We start from the raw sequence: 22,816 nt of genomic DNA, 5'->3' as shown, positions 1-22,816 counted from the left end.
CTGGCGACTGAGAAAGTCTGCTTCCCAGTTTTCCACGCCTGGGATGTGAACTGCGGATATGGTGGATGCTGTGTTTTCCACCCACGTCAGAATCCGCCGGACTTCTTGAAAGGCTTGCCGACTGCGTGTTCCCCCTTGGTGGTTGATGTACGCCACCGCTGTGGAATTGTCCGACTGAATCCGGATCTGCTTGCCCTCCAGCCACTGTTGGAAGGCTCGCAGAGCAAGATAGACTGCTCTGATTTCCAGAACATTGATCTGAAGGGTGGACTCTCTCTGAGTCCACGTACCCTGAGCCCTGTGGTGAAGAAACACTGCTCCCCACCCTGATAGGCTCGCATCTGTCGTGACCACCGCCCAGGATGGGGGTAGGAACGACTTTCCTTTTGACAATGAGGTGGGAAGAAGCCACCATCGGAGAGAGTCCTTGGCTGCCTGAGAGAGGGAGACATCCCTGTCGAGGGACGTCGACTTCCCGTCCCATTGGCGGAGAATGTCCCATTGTAGAGGGCGCAGATGAAACTGCGCGAAAGGGACTGCTTCCATTGCTGCCACCATCTTCCCTAGGAAATGCATGAGGCGCCTCAAGGAGTGGGACTGGTTCTGCAGGAGAGATTGCACCCCTGTCTGCAGAGAGCAATGCTTGTCCAGTGGAAGCTTCACTATCGCTGAGAGAGTATGAAACTCCATGCCAAGATATGTTAGTGATTGGGTCGGGGTTAGATTTGACTTTGAAAAGTTGATAATCCACCCGAAACTCTGGAGAGTCTTCAGTGCCACGTCCAGACTGTGTTGGCATGCCTCTTGAGAGGGTGCCTTTATAAGTAGATCGTCCAAATACGGGATCACGGAGTGACCCTGCGAGTGCAGGACAGCTACTACTGCTGCCATGACCTTGGTGAAGACCCGAGGGGCTGTTGCCAGCCCGAAAGGTAACGCTACGAACTGCAGGTGTTCGCTTTCTATAACGAAGCGTAGAAAACGCTGATGCTCTGGCGCAATCGGCACGTGAAGATAAGCATCTTTGATGTCTATTGATGCTAAGAAATCTCCTTGAGACATTGAGGCTATGACGGAGCGGAGAGATTCCATCCGGAACCTCCTGGTTTTTACGTGTTTGTTGAGCAACTTTAGATCCAGGACGGGCCGAAAGGACCCGTCCTTCTTTGGCACCACAAACAGATTGGAGTAAAAACCGTGACCTTGTTCCTGAAGAGGAACAGAAGTCACCACTCCTTCCGCCTTTAGAGCGGCCACCGCCTGCAGCAGAGCATCGGCTCGGTCGGGCGGTGGGGAAGTTCTGAAGAAACGAGTTGGAGGACGAGAGCTGAACTCTATCCTGTACCCGTGAGACAGAATGTCCCTCACCCAACGGTCTTTGACCTGTGACAGCCAAATGTCGCCAAAGCGGGAGAGCCTGCCACCGACCGAGGATGCGGAGAGAGGAGGCTGAAAGTCATGAGGAAGCCGTCTTGGTAACGGTTCTTCCTGCTGTCTTTTTTGGGCGTGACTGAGTCCGCCAAGAATCTGAGCCTCTCTGATCCTTTTGAGTCCTTTTCGACGAGGAGAATTGGGACCTGCCTGAGCCTCGAAAGGACCGAAAACCAGACTGACCCCTCCTTTGTTGGGGCTTGTTTTGTCTGTGTTGAGGTAAGGATGAGTCCTTACCCTTGGAGTGTTTAATGATTTCATCCAAACGCTCACCAAACAATCGGTCACGAGAAAAAGGCAAACTGGTTAAGCACTTCTTGGAAGCAGAATCTGCCTTCCATTCTCTCAACCACAGGGCTCTGCGCAAAACCACGGAGTTGGCTGACGCCACCGCCGTACGGCTCGTAGAGTCCAGGACAGCATTAATCGCGTAAGACGCGAATGCAGACATTTGAGAGGTCAATGGTGCCACCTGCGGGGCAGATGTACGTGTGACCGAGTCGACTTGTATAAGCCCAGCTGAAATGGCTTGGAGTGCCCATACGGCTGCAAAAGCTGGCGCCAACGACGCTCCAATAGCTTCATAGATGGATTTCAGCCAGAGCTCCATCTGCCTGTCAGTGGCATCTTTAAGTGCCGCTCCATCTTCTACTGCAACTAAAGATCTAGCTGCAAGCCTGGAGATTGGAGGGTCCACCTCGGGACACTGGGTCCAGCCCTTGACCACGTCAGGGGGAAAAGGATAGCGTGTATCTTTAAGCCGTTTAGAAAACCGCTTCTCAGGATAAGCGTGGTGTTTCTGGATTGCATCTCTAAAGTCAGAGTGGTCCAGAAAAGTGCTTAATTTACGCTTGGGATATCTGAAATGGAATTTCTCCTGCTGTGAAGCTGCCTCCTCCGCAGGAGGAGCTGGCGGGGAAATATCTAACATCCTATTGATGGACGCTATAAGATCATTCACTATGGCGTCACCATCCGGTGTATCCAGATTGAGAGCGGTCCCAGGATCAGAATCTTGATCAGTTACATCCGCCTCATCACCCATAGATTCGTCCCGCTGGGATCCTGACCAGTGAGACGAAGTTGAGGGCCCCTCATAACGAGCCCGCTTAGGTTGTCTGGGACTGTTGTCTGAGTCAGAATCGTCACCCTGGGGTGCATGTGACACCCCCGGAGCTTGGAAGTGTTCCAGCTGAGGGGGACCAGGGAGCAATGATGCCCCAGTGTCCATGGTCTGAGTTACTGATCTAGACTGCAATGTTTCAAGAATCTTTGACATGGTCATAGACAATCTGTCAGCAAAAGCTGCAAACTCCGTTCCTGTCACCTGGACAGCATTCACAGGTGGTACACTCTGGGTCACGTCCAGCAGAGGCCCCGGCTGTGCAAGTTGCACAGGGGCCGAGCACTGCACACAATGGGGGTCAGTGGAACCTGCCGGTAGAGCAACCCCACATGCGGTACAGGCAGCATATAATGTCTGTGCCTTGGCACCCTTGCGTTTTGCGGACGACATGCTGTTGCCTCCTTGTAATCTAGGAGGGTATATAGCCGAGAATCACCAGCGACCGTACAGTACAAAGTATTTGCAAACACAAAATACTCAGTATACAAACGGCACAAGTGGGGGTGAGCCCTTGAGGCTGCTTACCGCCCGCTGAACAGCGGGTATGAGGCCGTAGAATCCCGTGTCTGGGTCTCCCCGTCTCCCCTCTGCAGCTCAGCGTGCAGGCAGGAATGGCTGCCGGCGTTCTGTGAAGAGGGGCGGACCGTGGGCGTGCCACAAACAAAGTGCGGGAAACTGCGTCCTACTGTGCCTGGTGTGAGGGCTGGAGTATGTAAAAAAGACTCCAGCCCTCAGCGCTGATGCTCTGTACAGCGTCCCGCCCTCCTCCTGACTGGCAGGTGCGGAGGCGGGAACGAACGAACTAGGCCGCAAAAGCCGGGGACTGTAGTAATAAGCGCGGCCGTGATATATGCACGGTCAGCGCGGAAGTCCCCGGCGCACCACAAGTCCCAGCCGCGTCGCAGTCCCAGCGGCCGGCGCGACCGTTCTCCCTGAGTCTACCCACTCAGCTAAGCTGAAGTGAGGAAATGGCACAAGCGCAGCAGCGCTGTTGTCCCCGGCGCACTAACACACCCAGCAATGCTGCGGTGTGCGCGCGTATGCACGGGGACACAGAGTACCTTGACGGAGCAGGGCCATGTCCCTGACGATACTCAGCTCCATATCCAGCGGCTTCTCCAGGGGCTGCGGATGGAGCACGGTCTCAGTGCCTGGAGACCGGTAAAATCCCACTTCGCCCAGAGCCCTAATGGGGATGGGGAAGGAATCAGCATGTGGGCTCCAGCCTCCGTACCCGCAATGGGTACCTCAACCTTAACAAGCACCACCGACAGAAAGTGGGGTGAGAAGGGAGCATGCTGGGGGCCCTGTATGGGCCCTCTTTTCTTCCATCCGACATAGTCAGCAGCTGCTGCTGACTAAATAGTGGAGCTATGCGTGCGTGTCTGACCTCCTTCGCACAAAGCAAAAAACTGAGGGACCCGTGCTCCCACGGGGGGGTGTATAGCCAGAAGGGGATGGGCCTTACACTTTTAAGTGTAGTACTTTGTGCGGCCTCCGGAGGCAGTAGCTATACACCCAATTGTCTGGGTCTCCCAATTAGGAGCGAAAAAGAAATCCATTTTTTCAAAACAGACTAGTTGTGTTTGCAGAACTTTTTTGCCAACGTATTACTGCTGGATCCGATCTAACGGACGATTACTGGGCGCGTGATCTCTGCTGGATCCGATCTAATGGACGATTACTGGACGATTACTGGACATGTGATCTCTGCTGGATCCGATCTAATGGACGATTACTGGACGTGTGATCTCTGCTGGATCCGATCTAATGGACGATTACTGGACGAGTGATCTCTGCTGGATCCGATCTAATGGACGATTACTGGACGAGTGAGCTCTGCTGGATCCGATCTAATGGACGATTACTGGACGAGTGATCTCTGCTGGATCTGAGCTAATGGACGATTACTGGGCGCGTGATCTCTGCTGGATCCAATCTAATGGACGATTACTGGACGTGTGATCTCTGCTGGATCCGATCTAATGGACGATTACTGGGCATGTGATCTCTGCTGGATCCGATCTAACGGACGATTACTGGATGTGTGATCTCTGCTGGATCCGATCTAACGGACGATTACTGGACATGTGATCTCTGCTGGATCCGATCTAATGGACGATTACTGGACGTGTGATCTCAGCCTTAAAAATGCCTCAGCAGGCTCAGAGAGAGTCGTGTTGCTGATGTATTTGTCTTGCAGAGGATAAAACTGTAACAGACCCTCAGCAGTGAGAAATAAAGAGTAAGACAAATGCTGTTTCTCCCCCACGTGGTACTGAGGAGGTGACGGGCGCTGCTTTCAGGCCACGCTCAGGGATGGAGGAGGTGACAGGATCTCTGGAGACAGGCGGCTGGAATCCACATTCTCCCTCTCATAAGCTCTAATTAATTTTATGCTGAATTAATCTCCACAGTGTAATCGGAGAATGTCAGTCACAGTGTCCGGGGAGAAGGGCGACGCTCGTCTACAGGGGGACGGGTAAGAAGGCGGAAAGTCCCACCCTATAGCACCTCAGCTAAAACATGGGGGGCAGCTTATCTTGGGGTACAGAATAATGACATTGACACTTCGGGTGCATGATAATGATGCTGACACTCAGGGTACGGGATAATGACATTGACACTCGGGGTACAGGATAATGACACTGGGGTGTGGTACAATGAAGCTGACACTGGGGTGCAGTACAATGACGCTGACAATGGGGGTACAGGATAATGATGCTGACAGTCGGGGTGCAGGATAGCGACGCTGACACTCTGGGTATGAGATAATGACGCTGACACTCGGGGTACAGGAGAATGACACTGATAATGGGGGTACAGGAGAATGACACTGACAATGGGGTGCAGTACAATGACGCTGACAATGGGGGTACAGGATAATGATGCTGACAGTCGGGGTGCAGGATAGCGACGCTGACACTCTGGGTATGAGATAATGACGCTGACACTCGGGGTACAGGAGAATGACACTGATAATGGGGGTACAGGAGAATGACACTGACAATGGGGTGCAGTACAATGACGCTGACAATGGGGGTACAGGATAATGATGCTGACAGTCGGGGTGCAGGATAGCGACGCTAACACTCTGGGTATGAGATAATGTCGCTGACACTCGGGGTACAGGAGAATGACACTGATAATGGGGGTACAGGAGAATGACACTGACAATGGGGTGCAGTACAATGACGCTGACAATGGGGGTACAGGATAATGATGCTGACAGTCGGGGTGCAGGATAGCGACGCTGACACTCGGGGTATGAGATAATGGCGCTGACACTCGGGGTGCGGGATAATTATTTGGGTAGGACTCTGGGAGTTGGGGTTTTGTTATCACTGACTGTTAGCAATTACTTTATTATTCGTCATGTATTTGTCGCCATCTAGTGGACTCTTTGTGTATGTGCGGTCATTGTAACCAGGACACTGGGATGTGATGACATTAGTACTGAACCTCCTTTGTCAGGGTAATTTTATAAACCAATTAATAAGATCATGAATGTAGTCTCCACAGCAGCACAGAGTAATTCAGGAGACAAATGCGGATCTTGCTGTAGTCTGAGGAGATGTATTTTCCCGGAGTATCTGAGGATCACACACTGGTAGTCATCTGGTATCTTACCTGCCTCGGGGATCAGGACGTGTCGGATGTTACTGTCCGCGCCATATACCGACCATCCATACGGTCGAACTTTAAACTCGAACTTCTGCCCTCTGCGCAGCCCTGGGATGATGGCGGTGTCCTCATTAACAGGGACGATGCCCCACTTCTCCCAGTCAGCGTCTGATGCAGGGTGGGTGCGGTAGAAGACGATGTAGCCTTCTATATACTGGGACGATGAAGAAGCCTGAAACATAGAACAATTCATTATATGGTTGTATTGTGCATATTAAATTGTGCACCCAGTGGCGGTGTTATGGGCACTGAGACATCTGCACTGTTCTGGTGTAAAAAATGGCCAAAGATTTTGGACATTTTAACCCGCAGGCGGCAGCCAGCACAGTCTATAAACTACCAGACATCAGTAACCTGCGGGAGGAAATGTGCGCTCACCATCCAGTGCAGCCGGGCCGAGGAGGCATTGTGCAGCGTCACCGCGTCCAGGTACAGCTCCACGCCGGATAATTCATGCACGATCTGACCCGTGTCCAGAGGATCTGAAATATACAAAGCAAAACATTTATCAAATCTGATGATCAAAAATCAGCTCTGATGGGGTCTAATGGAAACAGTCAGCAGGATCATGGACAATGATAACGTGTGGCAGATTTCAGCCTTCAGCACAGTCACTCGTTGCGAGAGAACAAATGGATTTCCCTGAGACACAGCAACAGTTATGGGCATCATCCCCATCACGGAGGATTACAGGATATAGAATATAGTGTAGAGCACGGCGCCATCTACTGCCCGGTAAAGATGGACTCTCCCTGCATAAGCCTGCAGCTGTTGTGTGCTCCACCTCCTAATCTCAGCAGCTCGCTCCATCTGTCCTGACTTGTCAAGGTCTTCAGATCTTCCCCTTCAGAGCGCGCGGCTGATTTTCATCTGCATTTCCATCTTTCTTTGGAACACGTCCGGACACTTTCTGCCTCATCTTCATGTGTCTTGCTCTCTTTAGTCTCAGTTGTGTTATTCGTTCCCTCAAAGATTATCTGTTTCTTTTCATCCTTCTTCTCTGAATCTTTTGATAATTCCACGGCTTATTTTACAGATTTGTCTTTTCTTCCACATCATCATTAATCCATTATTGGCTTCCCCTTCTGCGGGCTACGTCTTCCCCAGATGATGATGATGAGGGTGTGTATGGGAGACGTGCAGGTGTTTACCTTTGTGCTGGTTAGTTGGACGCCTTGGTTCGGTGACTGGGTGTCATCTTTGCTGCTCTCTGCAGTGTTTGGGACTGCTCTGACTCCAGCCATGTGTTCAGACGTCGGCTAGCCCCCGGGGGCTTTCTGTGTGTGGAGAGCCGGAGTTCTTGCAGTTTTGGACTTTGTGCTGCGTTGATATCCCGAGTCTTTTGGACTGGTGAACACTAGAGCTCCTTTGTCAGGGTCCATTTGTGCAGGTCTTTCATGTTTCTGTATGCCTGTGACCCAGACGTCTGACACCTGTAGGTACTGTCCATGTGTCAATGAACGCAGGGTCTCACTCACTACTTATCCTCTCTGGTATCAGCCATCACCTGCTCTCCATGCAGGATTCCTATAGATGTCATACACCTGATGGATATCCGTACTCCTTCTAGACTGGTCTCTACGTCATTAACCCGTGCACTATATGTATCAGGTGACCTGCAAAGCAATATGGCTACTACACGGCCGTCTTTTATATCCTCACCCACTGCTTTCAGCGTGGTTTTCATGGGCTAATGTGTATCCTTTTCTTTGTTGAGTTCCTTGCAGATATATCTTGCAGTTCAGAGTTGATATTTTGTGCAGCTTTTTCAATATGTCCCATATGCCTTTAGCAGTAAGTCATCCTCCACTAGTACCATTAGTGTCCACTGGTGAGGTGGGCTCACAGAGCCGCAGGTCAGGGTGACCCGAGATTTTACACAACTGGGCGTGCTGGACGGCAGATAAACAAGTGAGGCAGGAGACACCAGAAGCCTCGAAACCAAGAGGACAGGTGCAGAGGAAAGCAGCAGGTCTGAAGCAGCACACAGATTAAGGCTTCAGGACCCACCGCAGATTATTGCTTAATGTGAACAGTCTCCCATAACAGTTTGTGATGCTCACAGCAAACAATGAATTACATAGCAGGGAGCAAGCCGAGGCTGAACCAGCAGGTCTGAGGGTTTATAGCAATCACAGGAGTTTGCCAAGATGAATGCAGCATAATGTTATCAGTCTCTATGAAGCAGTTTAAGAGGCTTACAGCAAACAATGGGTTAACCAGCAGGGCTTGAGGAGTATTAGGAGCAACTTGTAAAAATCATAAGAGTCTGAAAAGATGATGGCAACAGAAGATACTGGACGGAGGCAAACAGCAACTCAATACATTACAGTCAATATTCAGACGCAGGGGTGTCTGAATGTATGTACACAGTGACTGCACCAGCAGAATAGCGAGTTCAGCTCTGAAGTATAATACAGGAGGTAACTCAGGATTAGTAATGTAATGTATGTACACAGTGACTGCACCAGCAGAATAGTGAGTGCAGCTCTGGAGTATAATACAGGAGGTAACTCAGGATTAGTAATGTAATGTATGTACACAGTGACTGTACCAGCAGAATAGTGAGTTCAGCTCTGAAGTATAATACAGGAAGTAACTCAGGATTAGTAATGTAATGTATGTACACAGTGACTGCACCAGCAGAATAGCGAGTTCAGCTCTGAAGTATAATACAGGAGGTAACTCAGGATTAGTAATGTAATGTATGTACACAGTGACTGCACCAGCAGAATAGTGAGTGCAGCTCTGAAGTATAATACAGGATGTAACTCAGGATCAGTAATGTAATGTATGTACACAGTGACTGCACCAGCAGAATAGCGAGTTCAGCTCTGAAGTATAATACAGGAGGTAACTCAGGATTAGTAATGTAATGTATGTACACAGTGACTGTACCAGCAGAATAGTGAGTTCAGCTCTGAAGTATAATACAGGCTGTAACTCAGGATCAGTAATGTAATGTATGTACACAGTGACTGTACCAGCAGAATAGTGAGTTCAGCTCTGAAGTATAATACAGGAAGTAACTCAGGATTAGTAATGTAATGTATGTACACAGTGACTGTACCAGCAGAATAGTGAGTGCAGCTCTGGAGTATAATACAGGAGGTAACTCAGGATCAGTAATGTAATGCATGTACACAGTGACTGCACCAGCAGAATAGTGAGTGCAGCTCTGGAGTATAATACAGGAGGTAACTCAGGATTAGTGATATAATGTATGTATACAGTGACTGCACCAGCAGAATAGTGAGTGCAGTTCTGGAGTATAATACAGGAGGTAACTCGGGATCAGTAATGTAATGTATGTACACAGTGACTGCACCAGCAGAAGAGTGAGTGCAGCTCTGGGGTATAATACAGGAGGTAACTCAGGATCGGTAATGTAATGTATGTACACAGTGACTGTAACCAGCAGAATAGTGAGTGCAGCTCTGGAGTATAATAGAGAATGTAACTCAGGATCAGGACGGATAACTAATGTAATGTATGTACACAGTGACTGCACCAGCAGAATAGTGAGTGCAGCTCTGGAGTATAATACAGAATGTAACTCAGGATCAGTAATGTAATTATGTATACAGTGACTGTACCAGCAGAATAGTGAGTGCAGCTCTGGATTATAATACAGGAGGTAACTCAGGATCAGTAATGTAATGTATGTACATAGTGACTGCAACAGCAGAATAGTGAGTGCAGCTCTGGAGTATAATACAGAATGTAACCCAGGATCAGTACGGATAAGTAATGTAATGTATGTACACAGTGACTGCACCAGCAGAATAGTGAGTGCAGCTCTGAAGTATAATACAGGATGTAACTCAGGATCAGTAATGTAATGTATGTACACAGTGACTGCACCAGCAGAATAGTGAGTGCAGCTCTGGAGTATAATACAGGAGATAACTCAGGATCAGTACAGATAAGTAATGTATTTACACAGTGACTGTGCCAGCAGAATAGTGAGTGTAGCTCTGGAGTATAATACAGATTGCAGTTCAGAAAACCAAGTGACAATATAAATACTTCCCTTATCCAGTAGAGATCCATTGTGCTACTGTATAAATGGTTTGTATTGGAGATATGGAGATATGACGGCATCTACCTTGTACAAGAAGCTTTGCGGATGCAGACACAGAACCTATATTGCTTCTTGCTGTGCAGACATATGTCCCTGAGTCCTGCACAGTCACTCGCTGGAGACACAATGTGTTCTCATTGGTGATTGCATACCTGCCGGGAGAAACCATTATTATGATTTTATATTGGTCATCGCATCTTATGTATAAACACAGCATCAATAAAATCCCCTTTAATGAACCTTACCTCCCTAGGGGGAGTGTTCCCTGTTCTTTGCTCCACCGCACAAAAGGTTTTGGGTTGCCCTGAGCTCCACAAGCAAATTGTACCAGGCTCCCCGGCTTTGCAACCACATCAGCCGGTTTACTGGTGAACTGCGGCATCTCTGTTAATGGAAACAACATGATATCTCAGGAAACACGAGAAACACATTGTGAAGACTGGGAAAGGTAAAACATATTAGAGATTGCATACAATAATTATCCCGGACAAATCATAACCCTAAAGCTATCCTGTATTATACGCCAGAGCTGCAGTCACTATTCTGCTGGTGCAGTCACTGTGTACATACATTACATTACTGATCCTGAGTTACCTCCTGTATTATACTCCAGAGCTGCACTCACTATTCTGCTGGTGCAGTCACTGTGTACATACATTACATTACTGATCCTGAGTTACCTCCTGTATTATACCCCAGAGCTGCACTCACTATTCTGCTGGTGCAGTCACTGTGTACATACATTACATTACTGATCCTGAGTTACCTCCTGTATTATACTCCAGAGCTCCACTCACTATTCTGCTGCTGCAGTCACTGTGTATATACATTACATTACTGATCCTGAGTTACCTCCTGTATTATACGCCAGAGCTGCACTCATTATTCTGCTGCTGCAGTCACTGTGTACATACATTACATTACTGATCCTGAGTTACCTCCTGTATTATACTCCAGAGCTGCACTCACTATTCTTCTGGTGCAGTCACTGTGTACATACATTACATTACTGATCCTGAGTTACCTCCTGTATTATACTCCAGAGCTCCACTCACTATTCTGCTGGTGCAGTCACTGTGTACATACATTACTGATCCTGAGTTACCTCCTGTATTATACTCCAGAGCTGCACTCACTATTCTGCTGGTGCAGTCACTGTGTACATACATTACAATACTGATCCTTAGTTACCTCCTGTATTGTACTCCAGAGCTGCACTCACTATTCTGCTAGTGCAGTCATTGTGTACATATCCTATACTAAACCTAAGTTACATCTGGTATTTAACGCAAGAGCTGCACTCACTATTCTGCTGGTGAAATCACAATCACCAGCAAAATAGGGGAGTTTTGGGCATCACATCTTGCAGAGCATGGACATTGTAAAGACGTTAGTGTCTACCATATGTAAGTTTCGGCTGATTCTTTGCCCAGTGGATATCTTTATACTTGCGGAGTATTTCAGCTATGCCCGGTCACTCACCGTGCACAGAGACCACGGCGCCACGGCTCGTCCTCTCACCGGCTTGATTGGATGCTACACAAATATACAGTCCAGCATCAGAGCTCAATGTACGGCGGATGGAGAAACTCCCGTCAGCAAACTAGGGGTTAAAAAGCGAAATAATCAATGTCAGTAAGATCTACTTTGTTGGCTGCATACAGAGCAGAGGGAGGTTGGAATCTGTTTATTTTTGTGGAGTGCGACGTTTGAGAAGCACAAATCCCCTCCATCATTTCCCTCTGAATGTGTTATTGTATTGAGCGTTGATTCCGGTTGCATTACGCCCCCCACACTGTACCGTGTAGCGGCTGTTGTTTCTGTCCAGCAGCGCTCCATTTTTCCGCCATGTCACTGTGGGCTCCGGATGTCCTTTAGGTGAAGAGCAGTTCATCACCAGCGGCCGCCCTGCGATCACCACCTTATCCAACGGCTCCTGCCGAAACTCATCCTTCAGGACTGAAACAAGAAAGCAGAAGATAGGAGGGAGACGCTCAGTGACTGGGGAGATAGGAGGGGGGGACGCTCAGTGACTGGGGAGACAGGAGGGGGGGACGCTCAGTGACTGGGGAGATAGGAGGGGGGGACGCTCAGTGACTGGGGAGATAGGAGGGGGGGACGCTCAGTGACTGGGGAGATAGGAGGGGGGGGACGCTCAGTGACTGGGGAGATAGGAGGGAGACGCTCAGTGACTGGGGAGATAGGAGGGGGGGACGCTCAGTGACTGGGGAGATAGGAGGGGGGACACGCTCAGTGACTGGGGAGATAGGAGGGGGGGCGCTCAGTGACTGGGGAGATAGGAGGGGGGACACGCTCAGTGACTGGGGAGATAGGAGGGGGGGCGCTCAGTGACTGGGAAGATAGGAGGGGGGGACGCTCAGTGACTGGGGAGATAGGAGGGGGGGACGCTCAGTGACTGGGAAGATAGGAGGGGTGGACGCTCAGTGACTGGGGAGATAGGAGGGGGGGACGCTCAGAGACTGGGGAGATAGGAGGGGGGGACACACTCAGAGACTGGGGAGATAGGAGGGGGGACACGCTCAGTGACTGGGGAGATAGGAGGGGGGACACGCTCAGTGACTGGGGAGATAGGAGGGGTGGACGCTCAGTGATTGGGGAGATAGGAGGGGGGACACGCTCAGTGACTGGGGAGATAGGAGGGGGGACACGCTCAGTGACTGGGAAGATAGGAGGGGGGGACGCTCAGTGACTGGGAAGATAGGAGGGGTGGACGCTCAGTGACTGGGGAGATAGGAGGGGGGGGGACGCTCAGTGACTGGGGAGATAGGAGGGGGAGGGCGCTCAGGGACTGGGGAGATAGAAGGGGGGGAGCTCAGTTACTGGGGAGATAGAAGGGGGGGCGCTCAGTTACTGCAGTTACTGGGGAGATAGAAGGGGGGGTGCTCAGTGACTGGGGAGATAGGAGGAGGGTGGACGCTCAGTGACTGGGGAGATAGGAGGAGGGGGGACGCTCAGTGACTGGGGAGATAGGAGGCCCCCTGCTCTTACTGTTGGGGTTCCTCATGGTTCAGTCCTGGCCCCCTCCTCTTCTCTCTATACACGGCCCCTATTGGACCATCCATCAGCAGATTTGGCTTCTAGTGCCATCTCTCTGCTGATGACACCATTACACACGTGGTCTCCTAACATCACTCCCACCTTAAAACAAAAGACAGAAGTTTACAAAAAGTTAAAATAACAGCAAAAAGTTGGATGCAGTTTTGGATGTGGATGAAGTTTCAGGATATTGTGAGTATAGTTATTACACTGTAATTGAGGGGTTTCCATCTAAAGTTCAAAGGGGATTTATAAGGGAAAAATGTGACTGTCCCTGTGCGGACTCATCAGGCCCCGTTACCTTTCAGCTGCAGACATCCTTGCTCTCCCTCCGTGCCTCTAGACTACATTTCCCAGCAGGCAGTGCGCTCTTCGTTCCCTGTCAGTTGCCTCCCAGACTCAGTGCATGTGCACTGTATGACAAAGCCCCATCCTGAGACTCCTATACAGGCTCATGATGGATAAATGGCTGCCCTCGCTGCTGCTTCTTCTAATATCCTCCCACTTCATCTAGTATGTGCTATCCTGACCCTCCCCTGCAGTCTGTAATGTTCCAGGTGCAGACACCGGAACCATATGGGCTCAGGGTACTGCAGGGTACAGTGGCTCATATAATCTATTCATTTATTACAATGTCACCCAGCACCATCCCCACCGGACAGTCACCAGCTGATAAGATATTACTGTGGATCCGGCACCGCCTCTCCAGGCTCTGCTCTCCCTCCCTGAACACATCCACAGTCACCCACAACTGGCCAAGATCACAGGCCACGGCCCCCCTTCAGGACGTCATTATTCAGAGCACAGTGCTGAGTGAGCTGCCTCCTAACTACCATCTACCCATCCACATGGTCACCCAGCCACCACCTATACATCTCCGCCATCACCCAGCCACCACCTATACATCTCAGCCATCACCCAGCCACCACCTATACATCTCCACCATCACCCAGCTACCACATATACATCTCCGCCATCACCCAGCCACCACCTATACATCTCCGCCATCACCCAGCCACCACCTATACATCTCCACCATCACCCAGCCACCACCTATACATCTCCGCCATCACCCAGCCACCACCTATACATCTCCGCCATCACCCAGCCACCACCTATACATCTCCGCCATCACCCAGCCACCACCTATACATCTCCGCCATCACCCAGCCACCACCTATACATCTCCACCATCACCCAGCCACCACCTATACATCTCCGCCATCACCCAGCCACCACCTATACATCTCCGCCATCACCCAGCCACCACCTATACATCTCCACCATCACCCAGCCACCACCTATACATCTCCGCCATCACCCAGCCACCACCTATACATCTCCGCCATCACCCAGCCACCACCTATACATCTCCGCCATCACCCAGCCACCACCTATACATCTCCGCCATCACCCAGCCACCACCTATACATCTCCGCCATCACCCAGCTACCACCTATACATCTCCATCATCACCCAGCTACCACCTATACATGTCCGCCATCACCCAGCTACCACCTATACATGTCCGCCATCACCCAGCTACCACCTATACATCTCCGCCATCACCCAGCTACCACCTATCTATCCCCGCTGCCATCCAGCTACCACCTATCCATTCACACTGTCAAGACTGTTGACTGTCACTGTCAAGGTGAGGTGACCAGACGTGGTGGGATTACTCGCTTTGTAAGTTGCATTAACCCTTCATTGGACAGTCTGTTTTTTCCATTTTTTCCATGCTTGCAGTTTGACACATGCAATTGCTGTCTTTATGCAACTTTGCAAAACTCTTATATTTACACCTATATGGTAATAGGAGCAGCATTGTAGGTTTCAAATTTGCACTGTATGTGTACTTTTAATATACATCAATCAGGAAGTTATATTCCATCTACAATTTATATGTGCTCTAATAAATCTCCATCTCATATGTGAGTACACAATTATAACATAGTGATTCCATTGGTTCACATCCAGTCCATGGGTAGTTATAACTGTTGGGTTGCAACTAAAAATTCTATATACGACCTCATAATTTCATTTATTATATAACACTAATTAATATCTAATTCCTGATGGAATATTATTACAGTTGGTATGAATGGTCTTATGTATAATGTTGGTTGACTAACCTGCCACCTTCTGGTACTTAGCAGTACTGTATTTGTATTTTAAACTGTTTATGTCTATATTATGTATGTTCAATTTTGCTAATAAAAATATTACATATTTTAGCCGAATACTTCTGAGAATTTATTTGTGAGTTAATTGTAATATGAGTTTACAGGCCAATATAACCAAATGAGAGGTATTTCTGTACCACCTATCCATCCACGCTACCATCCAGCTACCACCTATCCATCCACGCTGCCATCCAGCTACCACCTATCCATGCACACTGCCATCCAGCTACCACCTATCCATCCACGCTACCATCCAGCTACCACCTATCCATGCACACTGCCATTCAGCTACCACCTATCCATGCACACTGCCATCCAGCTACCACCTATCCATGCACACTGCCATTCAGCTACCACCTATCCATGCACACTGCCATCCAGCTACCACCTATCCATCCACGCTACCATCCAGCTACCACCTATCCATGCACACTGCCATTCAGCTACCACCTATCCATGCACACTGCCATCCAGCTACCACCTATCCATGCACACTGCCATCCAGCTACCACCTATCCATCCACGCTACCATCCAGCTACCACCTATCCATGCACACTGCCATTCAGCTACCACCTATCCATGCTCACTGCCATCCAGCTACCACCTATCCATCCACGCTACCATCCAGCTACCACCTATCCATCCACGCTACCATCCAGCTACCACCTATCCATGCACACTGCCATTCAGCTACCACCTATCCATGCACACTGCCATCCAGCTACCACCTATCCATCCACGCTACCATCCAGCTACCACCTATCCATGCACACTGCCATTCAGCTACCACCTATCCATGCTCACTGCCATCCAGCTACCACCTATCCATCCACGCTACCATCCAGCTACCACCTATCCATCCACGCTGCCATCCAGCTACCACCTATCCATGCACACTGCCATCCAGCTACCACCTATCCATGCACACTGCCATCCAGCTACCACCTATCCATTCACGCTACCATCCAGCTACCACCTATCCATCCACGCTACCATCCAGCTACCACCTATCCATGCTCACTGCCATCCAGCTACCACCTATCCATCCACGCTACCATCCAGCTACCACCTATCCATCCACGCTACCATCCAGCTACCGCCTATCCATCCACTATCATCGAGCTTTCCCAGAGAATAAACTAACTTTAGACAGAGTAACTTCAATTTTAGAACACTGATGAGCTGTTAAATAATAAGTATTTACATAAATATAATTTTGGCGTTGCTGCGCTTTATGGATTTTCACAGTTCCTGCATTTTTTGATCAAGCTCTGCTTGTTACATTGTATCAGTGTGGACAATCCTGGTTGCTATGTTTAAGGCCAGGTTCACACGACTGTACAGTGTCCGTATTTACATTCTGCGTTACAGCCACAAATCCTGGCATATACAACAGTTGGTTATAGTCAAAGGACCATTGGTCGGGCAGTACAAACTCCTCACCTGGTGTTTTGTTCCAGCCCCTCAGCTTTAGGTTGCATTCACACATTGCAGTATTACCAGAATTACATTGCTGCAACAATGAGTGAACACGGCTGTAGGGGTTGTGCACCTAGTCCTGGGGGGACATTATATTTTCTTACTATAATACATTTATCGTTTACAAAAAATCATTTTTGAAATTAAGTTTCATTATAAATGTTGCACCATTTCCCTTCTATAGTCTGTTTCTATTGTGCACTGCATAATGAGGCGACTGAAAATCCTTCAGTGAGCTCGTTCTGACAGTCCTTGGGAGAGTTTCTGACACTTTTATCGGTCTTTTTAGGTGTTGACCACTACTCGGACAACGCTTTCTTCTTCTTGATGTTCGATTCGGATTCATAGCTGTAACTCCGGTGGACGATCCTCCGTGAGAAACACGTCATCAGCACAAACCTCGTCTCTGCCCTGATATTTGTTGCAATGTATCAGTGCAGGAATCATTCTGCAGTCCAGACTGTTTCGCTCACAGAGGATTGTCTACACTGGATACTACTGTATGTGAGAAGTTACTGGTGAAAATGGTGAGGAATGAAAACATGAGACCATGTTACACGCTGAACCCTGGACCACCCCGTGACACTTGCCTACCCGGCTCGCTTGTGCTCACGCTCGTTTCCTCCGTCGCCATGTTACATGTATAATGAAGTCGGTCGCTGAATATTTATTAAGGCTGACCCCGGGGGCTGGCTCTATAGAAATCCCGTGGGAGCCAAACAGGCAAAAACAAAAAGTTAACAGCAAACGGAGTGTTAATGAAAGCCGCCGCCTGCATGCTCGAAAGGAATTAATGACATTGCTAATTAATCGGCTCGTTAGTCATTGTTCTCGGGATCAGCGGATACATAAGAAAGCCTGGGAGGATGATCAGTGATTGTAGGTGCCTCACATGACGGTGCCGGGACGCCACTGATAGGGTTAATATCAATCTTGGAAACATTTGTTCTGAAGGTACTTTTGGATTTTTGGAATTTGCTAATAATGGACCATTTTTATGTCCGCTATAAACGCCAATAGGAGTCATCCTCCTGCTTTGCACAAACTATGGGCCCGAGTCACTATTACAATTGTGACTCATTTTTTGGTGTAATTTTCCTATTTTGCTCCTAATTCTTCTCTTGTGTTGCTCGTATTTTGAAATCTATTTTCTACTTGTTCCTTTTTTTACTCTCTGCAGTGTATTTAGACTCCATCCACTTTTTATAAAGTCGCAATTGTCCTCCAGACCCCCCTCTCCGGATCAGTTGTGCGCCCTAATTTCTCCACAAAGGATGATGTTACATGTAACAATGTAAAGGATTCTGACACTTTTTGCTTTAAAAAGGCACAAAATAAAGGAAAAAGGCATTTCTGATTTAGCGCAAAATTCATGAGCCGGCATGAGCGATATTGAAGATTTGGGTGGAAAAAAAGAAAACAACAAATACCACGAGAAAAAAAAAAAGTGGATGAAAAAACCCCCCCAAGAAATGCAAAAAAATAAGGAATCGGGTCCAATGACGTCATATAGATGAGGGGTAGGGGATTCAGAGGTCGCTGCTGGACCCAGGCACTGGGGTCAAAAGCTCCTTTGTGACTTTGAAGCCACCAGTAACATAAATGGCAGCAGTGACCCTGGTACATTGTGCATTGGGCCTGAAGAGCCTCTCGAGACTCCTCAGGGGCGGAGCTTTTCATTGATACAATGACATAAACACAGATATAATTGCGTATGTTCTTACAGGCGATGCTGAGTGAAGCGTTCCGACTGATGGCCGTCCCCAGGGGGTTTCTTGCCACACAGGTGTAAACCCCTTCGTCCGATTTTCCTCTGATATGTAATAAAAATAAGGAGCCCCCGAGGATGAGGGAGTTGTGGCCTTTGGAGAAGTTGACGGACTCGCTGTTTCGGTACCATTCTATGGTGGGCTCCGGATTCCCCTCAGCACGACAGTTCATGGTGCCGGGTTGGTCTCGCCGTACAACCAGGTCGGATGGATGCTCGATGATGCGCGGCATGAAGGCGTCTGTGCGGGATTTGGGGCCTAAAACAAAAGAATACATTTGTAATATTGATCCTTCTACTGGGAAAACCTAATTATAACGATTATTCATTACAAATATTATTATTGAGAACTCCCCAAACCATGAAAATCCCAGTACATATAATGCTTTTTTTGCATAGTTTAGCACTGGTCACCTTTATATCACTGCAGAATTGGGGAGATATCACATGAGAAAGCAATGAGACCACGTCATGGAGGAAGTGGAGTGACAACATTTCCCCCCTAACACCCTCTTTTCAGGACACTCTCCAATTTTCCGTTAAGATGCCAGGGCACCGCCTAGTGACAGCGCGTTACACACTGGACATGCTGCTGTCCTGGAGGCTTAGTCGTGTGTCTGGGGGATTTACCAACTCTTCTGGGTCTCCCCATTTAAGGGAGTCTCCAATGTTTTGGGAACGTTTGTGAGTATGGCATCACCTAGAGTAACCCTATGTCTATGAAGGGAACATCAATGCCTTATATTCACCAAGGAGCGGTGATCATGGGCTTCTTGGCTTTGCCCTAATGGTCGGCTGGCCCACATATATACCGTACATACTGTATATAGAAGACCCGCATATATATAGCAGACCCCCACATCTTCTGAATATCATGGGTGAAATTATCAATGACAAATAAGGCTACTTTCACACATCAGTTTTATGCATTCAGGCACAATCCTTTTTTTTCCTGATCCAAAGGATACGGAAAAAAAATGTAAAACCGTATCCACCGGATCCGGTTTTTAATGAATCCGTTATGCCGGATGCGTAAAAAAACGGAGCCGTTGGATCCGTTTTGTCTGTTTTTTTGATGGATCAGTTTTTTTAATTAATTTGGTGCATGCGCAGTTTACAAAAACGGATCCGGCAGCCGCATCCATTTTTTACCGCATTGCGCCGGATCCGGCGTCCATAGGCTTTCATTGTAAAACACGCCGTATCATGCCGGATCCGGCGAGATGCGGTTTTTTTGCCGGACAAAAAAACGTTGCAAGACACGTTGCCTCCGGCCGCCGCTTTGATTAATTTTGCCGCATCCGGAAAAAAACGGATGCAACGCAAAGCCATCAGGTACAATCCGGTAACAATGCAAATCTATGGGGATAAAACGGATGCGGTACCGGATCCGTTTTACCCGTTTTTTTCCGGATTGTGCTTGATGGAAAAAACCTGATGTGTGAAAGTAGCCTAGTAAAGAATCCCAGGAACGCAGAACAGGATGAAGTTGCAGAGAGTAGAGGGACAATGGGGGCAGCGATGACAGGCAGATTTCCTCTGTGTTTACTGGAGGAGGACAATGGCAGGAAATAAATATTGTGATGTTGGACAGAACATACTCATGTGTCAGAGCCGTGAAGGCCGAGATCCCCTCCGGGGTCCTCCAGACACCAGTCCTCCTGAACAGCTCCAGGCCACAGGCTGGAGACCAGTGATCTAATATCTGTAGAGTCCCAGCCTTTGTATCGGCCATACTGTAACCGACGACTGAGTAGCAATCTATAGAAACAGCCCCACACCCCTCACTGTATTGTCTCTCTTTCTGCACAGAGCACTTTTCCTATTCTGATGGTTTCCCCTGGAAACAGTCAGCAGGTTGCTTAGCTCAATCCCCAGCCAAACACTTAGGGACTTGCTAATCACATTTCTCTCTGTTCCTAGTAGTGCACAATCCAGACATATCCTACATATACCCGTCTCTGAGAGTCATTACCATCACAATTTCTGAAGCAGGAATCTCTACAGTAACAGCAGTAAAGGATCTGAACTAATCACATTTCTTTCTGTTCCTAGTAGTGCACAATCCAGACACATCCTACATATACCTGTATCTTAGAGTCATTGAGTCATTACCATCACAATTTCTAAAGCAGGAATCTCTACAGTAACACCAGTAAAGGATCTGAATTCAGAACATTAGGACTTGCTAGTCTAGGCAATACATGGTATGGACGGAAAACTGCAGAAAACACAGAATCTCTACACTTCAAGCAACAGTATAAGTCGTGATAGTCATTACCTAAAATTATTCCCAGCAGTAAAATAGAAGCCAGCAAGATTCTCTACACTCTCAGCAGTACGTGATCTAGAGTCAATGCAGAAAACCAGGAATCTGCATAATTTAGGCGATCATCAACCCCATTGTATTAAAATATTCTATCTCATCAGTGTATTACAGCATAGTATGAGATTCTCTACACTTCGAGCAGCACAGCATTTATAATTTTTATTCAGAAAACCTGTGATTTCCAGGAACATCCTTTGTGTGGTTGAGTTTAGCAGTTTTTCATTCATTCCAAATCTTTTCAAATGTTTCAGCAGTAGCAAAGCGCTGGATTCTCTACACTCCCAGCAGTACAGAAGAGCATAGTGTAACATTCTCTACATTCCCAGCAGTACAGAAGAGCATAGTGTAACATTCTCTACACTACCAGCAGTACAGAAGAGCATAGTGTAACATTCTCTACACTCCCAGCAGTCCGGGATCTGAAAATATCACTACTTTTTCTACAGTTTTCTACTGTTTTCTACAGTATATGTTTAATAAAGTTAGCTTCATTCACCAAAAAAAGCAGCAAAAAGGCAGTGATTGCATTTTTGCACTTTCTTATTGCTTTCTATTGTGAAAATAACGCTGAAAGAAATGACACGCTGCAGATTTCAGAAACGCTGCAATTTTCCAATTCAGTCGGCAAAAAAAAAAAAAGGCAAATGTGTGCGTGAGATTTCTGAAGTCTCATAGATGTTGATGGTATTGTAAAAAGCAGCCTGAAAAAAAAGGAAAAATGCAAAGTGGAACACAGCCTAACTATTGCTGCCACCTCTAGCTCCCCCCCCTCCATAGAATTATAGAAGCACCAACTGTCATCTCACATCAATGGGAAAGTCTTCACCAAATACAGCTTTTACAGATTTCACCCATGAATTAAGAATTAAAGATCATTCCGGAATCACGGAACAGTCAAAGATTCACAGCAAATAAGAAGAAAGCAAGGATCTCCCGAATCTCCACAATACATCGCCAGCAGCAAATGACACTATTCTATCCAGCGCTACAGGACACCCTCCTATATACTCACTGAATAATGGGAGATTCTCTACACTCCCAGCACAGTAAGATACAATTACAAAACCTAGAATTGCCATGAGGGAGATGTATGTAGAAGAGTATTCCCTGCACTCCCAGCAGTACAGAAGAACATAGTGTAACATTCTCTACACTCCCAGCAGTACAGAACATAGTTTAAGATTCTCTACACTCCCAGCAGTACAGAATAGTGTAACATTCTCTACACTCCCAGCAATACAGAAGAACATAGTGTAACATTCCCTACACTCCCAGCAGTACAGAAGAACATAGTGTAACATTCTCTACACTCCCAGCAGTAAAGAAGAACATAGTGTAACATTCTCTACACTCCCAGCAGTACAAAAGAACATAGTGTAAGATTCTCTACACTCCCAGCAGTACAAAAGAACATAGTGTAAGATTCTCTACATTCCCAGCAGTACAGAAGAACATAGTGTAAGATTCTCTACACTCCCAGCAGTACAGAAGAACATAGTGTAACATTCTCTACACTCCCAGCAGTACAGAAGAACATAGTGTAACATTCTCTACACTCCCAGCAGTACAAAAGAACATAGTGTAAGATTCTCTACACTCCCAGCAGTACAGAACATAGTGTAACATTCTCTACACTCCCAGCAGTACAAAAGAACATAGTGTAAGATTCTC

At 47.8% G+C, this 22,816-nt stretch overlaps 1 protein-coding gene across 2 annotated transcripts in view; it reads right to left on the bottom strand.

Annotated features, from left to right (window-relative positions):
• The window catches only part of ROBO4 (roundabout guidance receptor 4), a 108,958-nt gene that overhangs the window by 53,548 nt on the left and 32,594 nt on the right, over window positions 1-22,816 (bottom strand). For both annotated transcript variants that reach the window (XM_075328845.1, XM_075328846.1), the window contains exons 2-8: window positions 18,773-19,075; window positions 12,127-12,284; window positions 11,808-11,928; window positions 10,571-10,709; window positions 10,350-10,477; window positions 6,620-6,723; window positions 6,188-6,413 (exon numbers count right to left, since the gene is read on the bottom strand). In XM_075328845.1, coding sequence (XP_075184960.1) covers window positions 6,188-6,413; window positions 6,620-6,723; window positions 10,350-10,477; window positions 10,571-10,709; window positions 11,808-11,928; window positions 12,127-12,284; window positions 18,773-19,075 — 1,179 coding nt within the window. The remainder of the gene's footprint in view (window positions 1-6,187; window positions 6,414-6,619; window positions 6,724-10,349; window positions 10,478-10,570; window positions 10,710-11,807; window positions 11,929-12,126; window positions 12,285-18,772; window positions 19,076-22,816) is intronic.

The sequence above is a fragment of the Anomaloglossus baeobatrachus genome, chromosome 11 (assembly GCF_048569485.1).
Source record: "Anomaloglossus baeobatrachus isolate aAnoBae1 chromosome 11, aAnoBae1.hap1, whole genome shotgun sequence".
In the NCBI taxonomy this organism is placed as follows: Eukaryota; Metazoa; Chordata; class Amphibia; order Anura; family Aromobatidae; genus Anomaloglossus; species Anomaloglossus baeobatrachus.
Note: the sequence above shows the minus strand (reverse complement) of the source record. Positions and strands in the feature narration are given on the sequence as shown.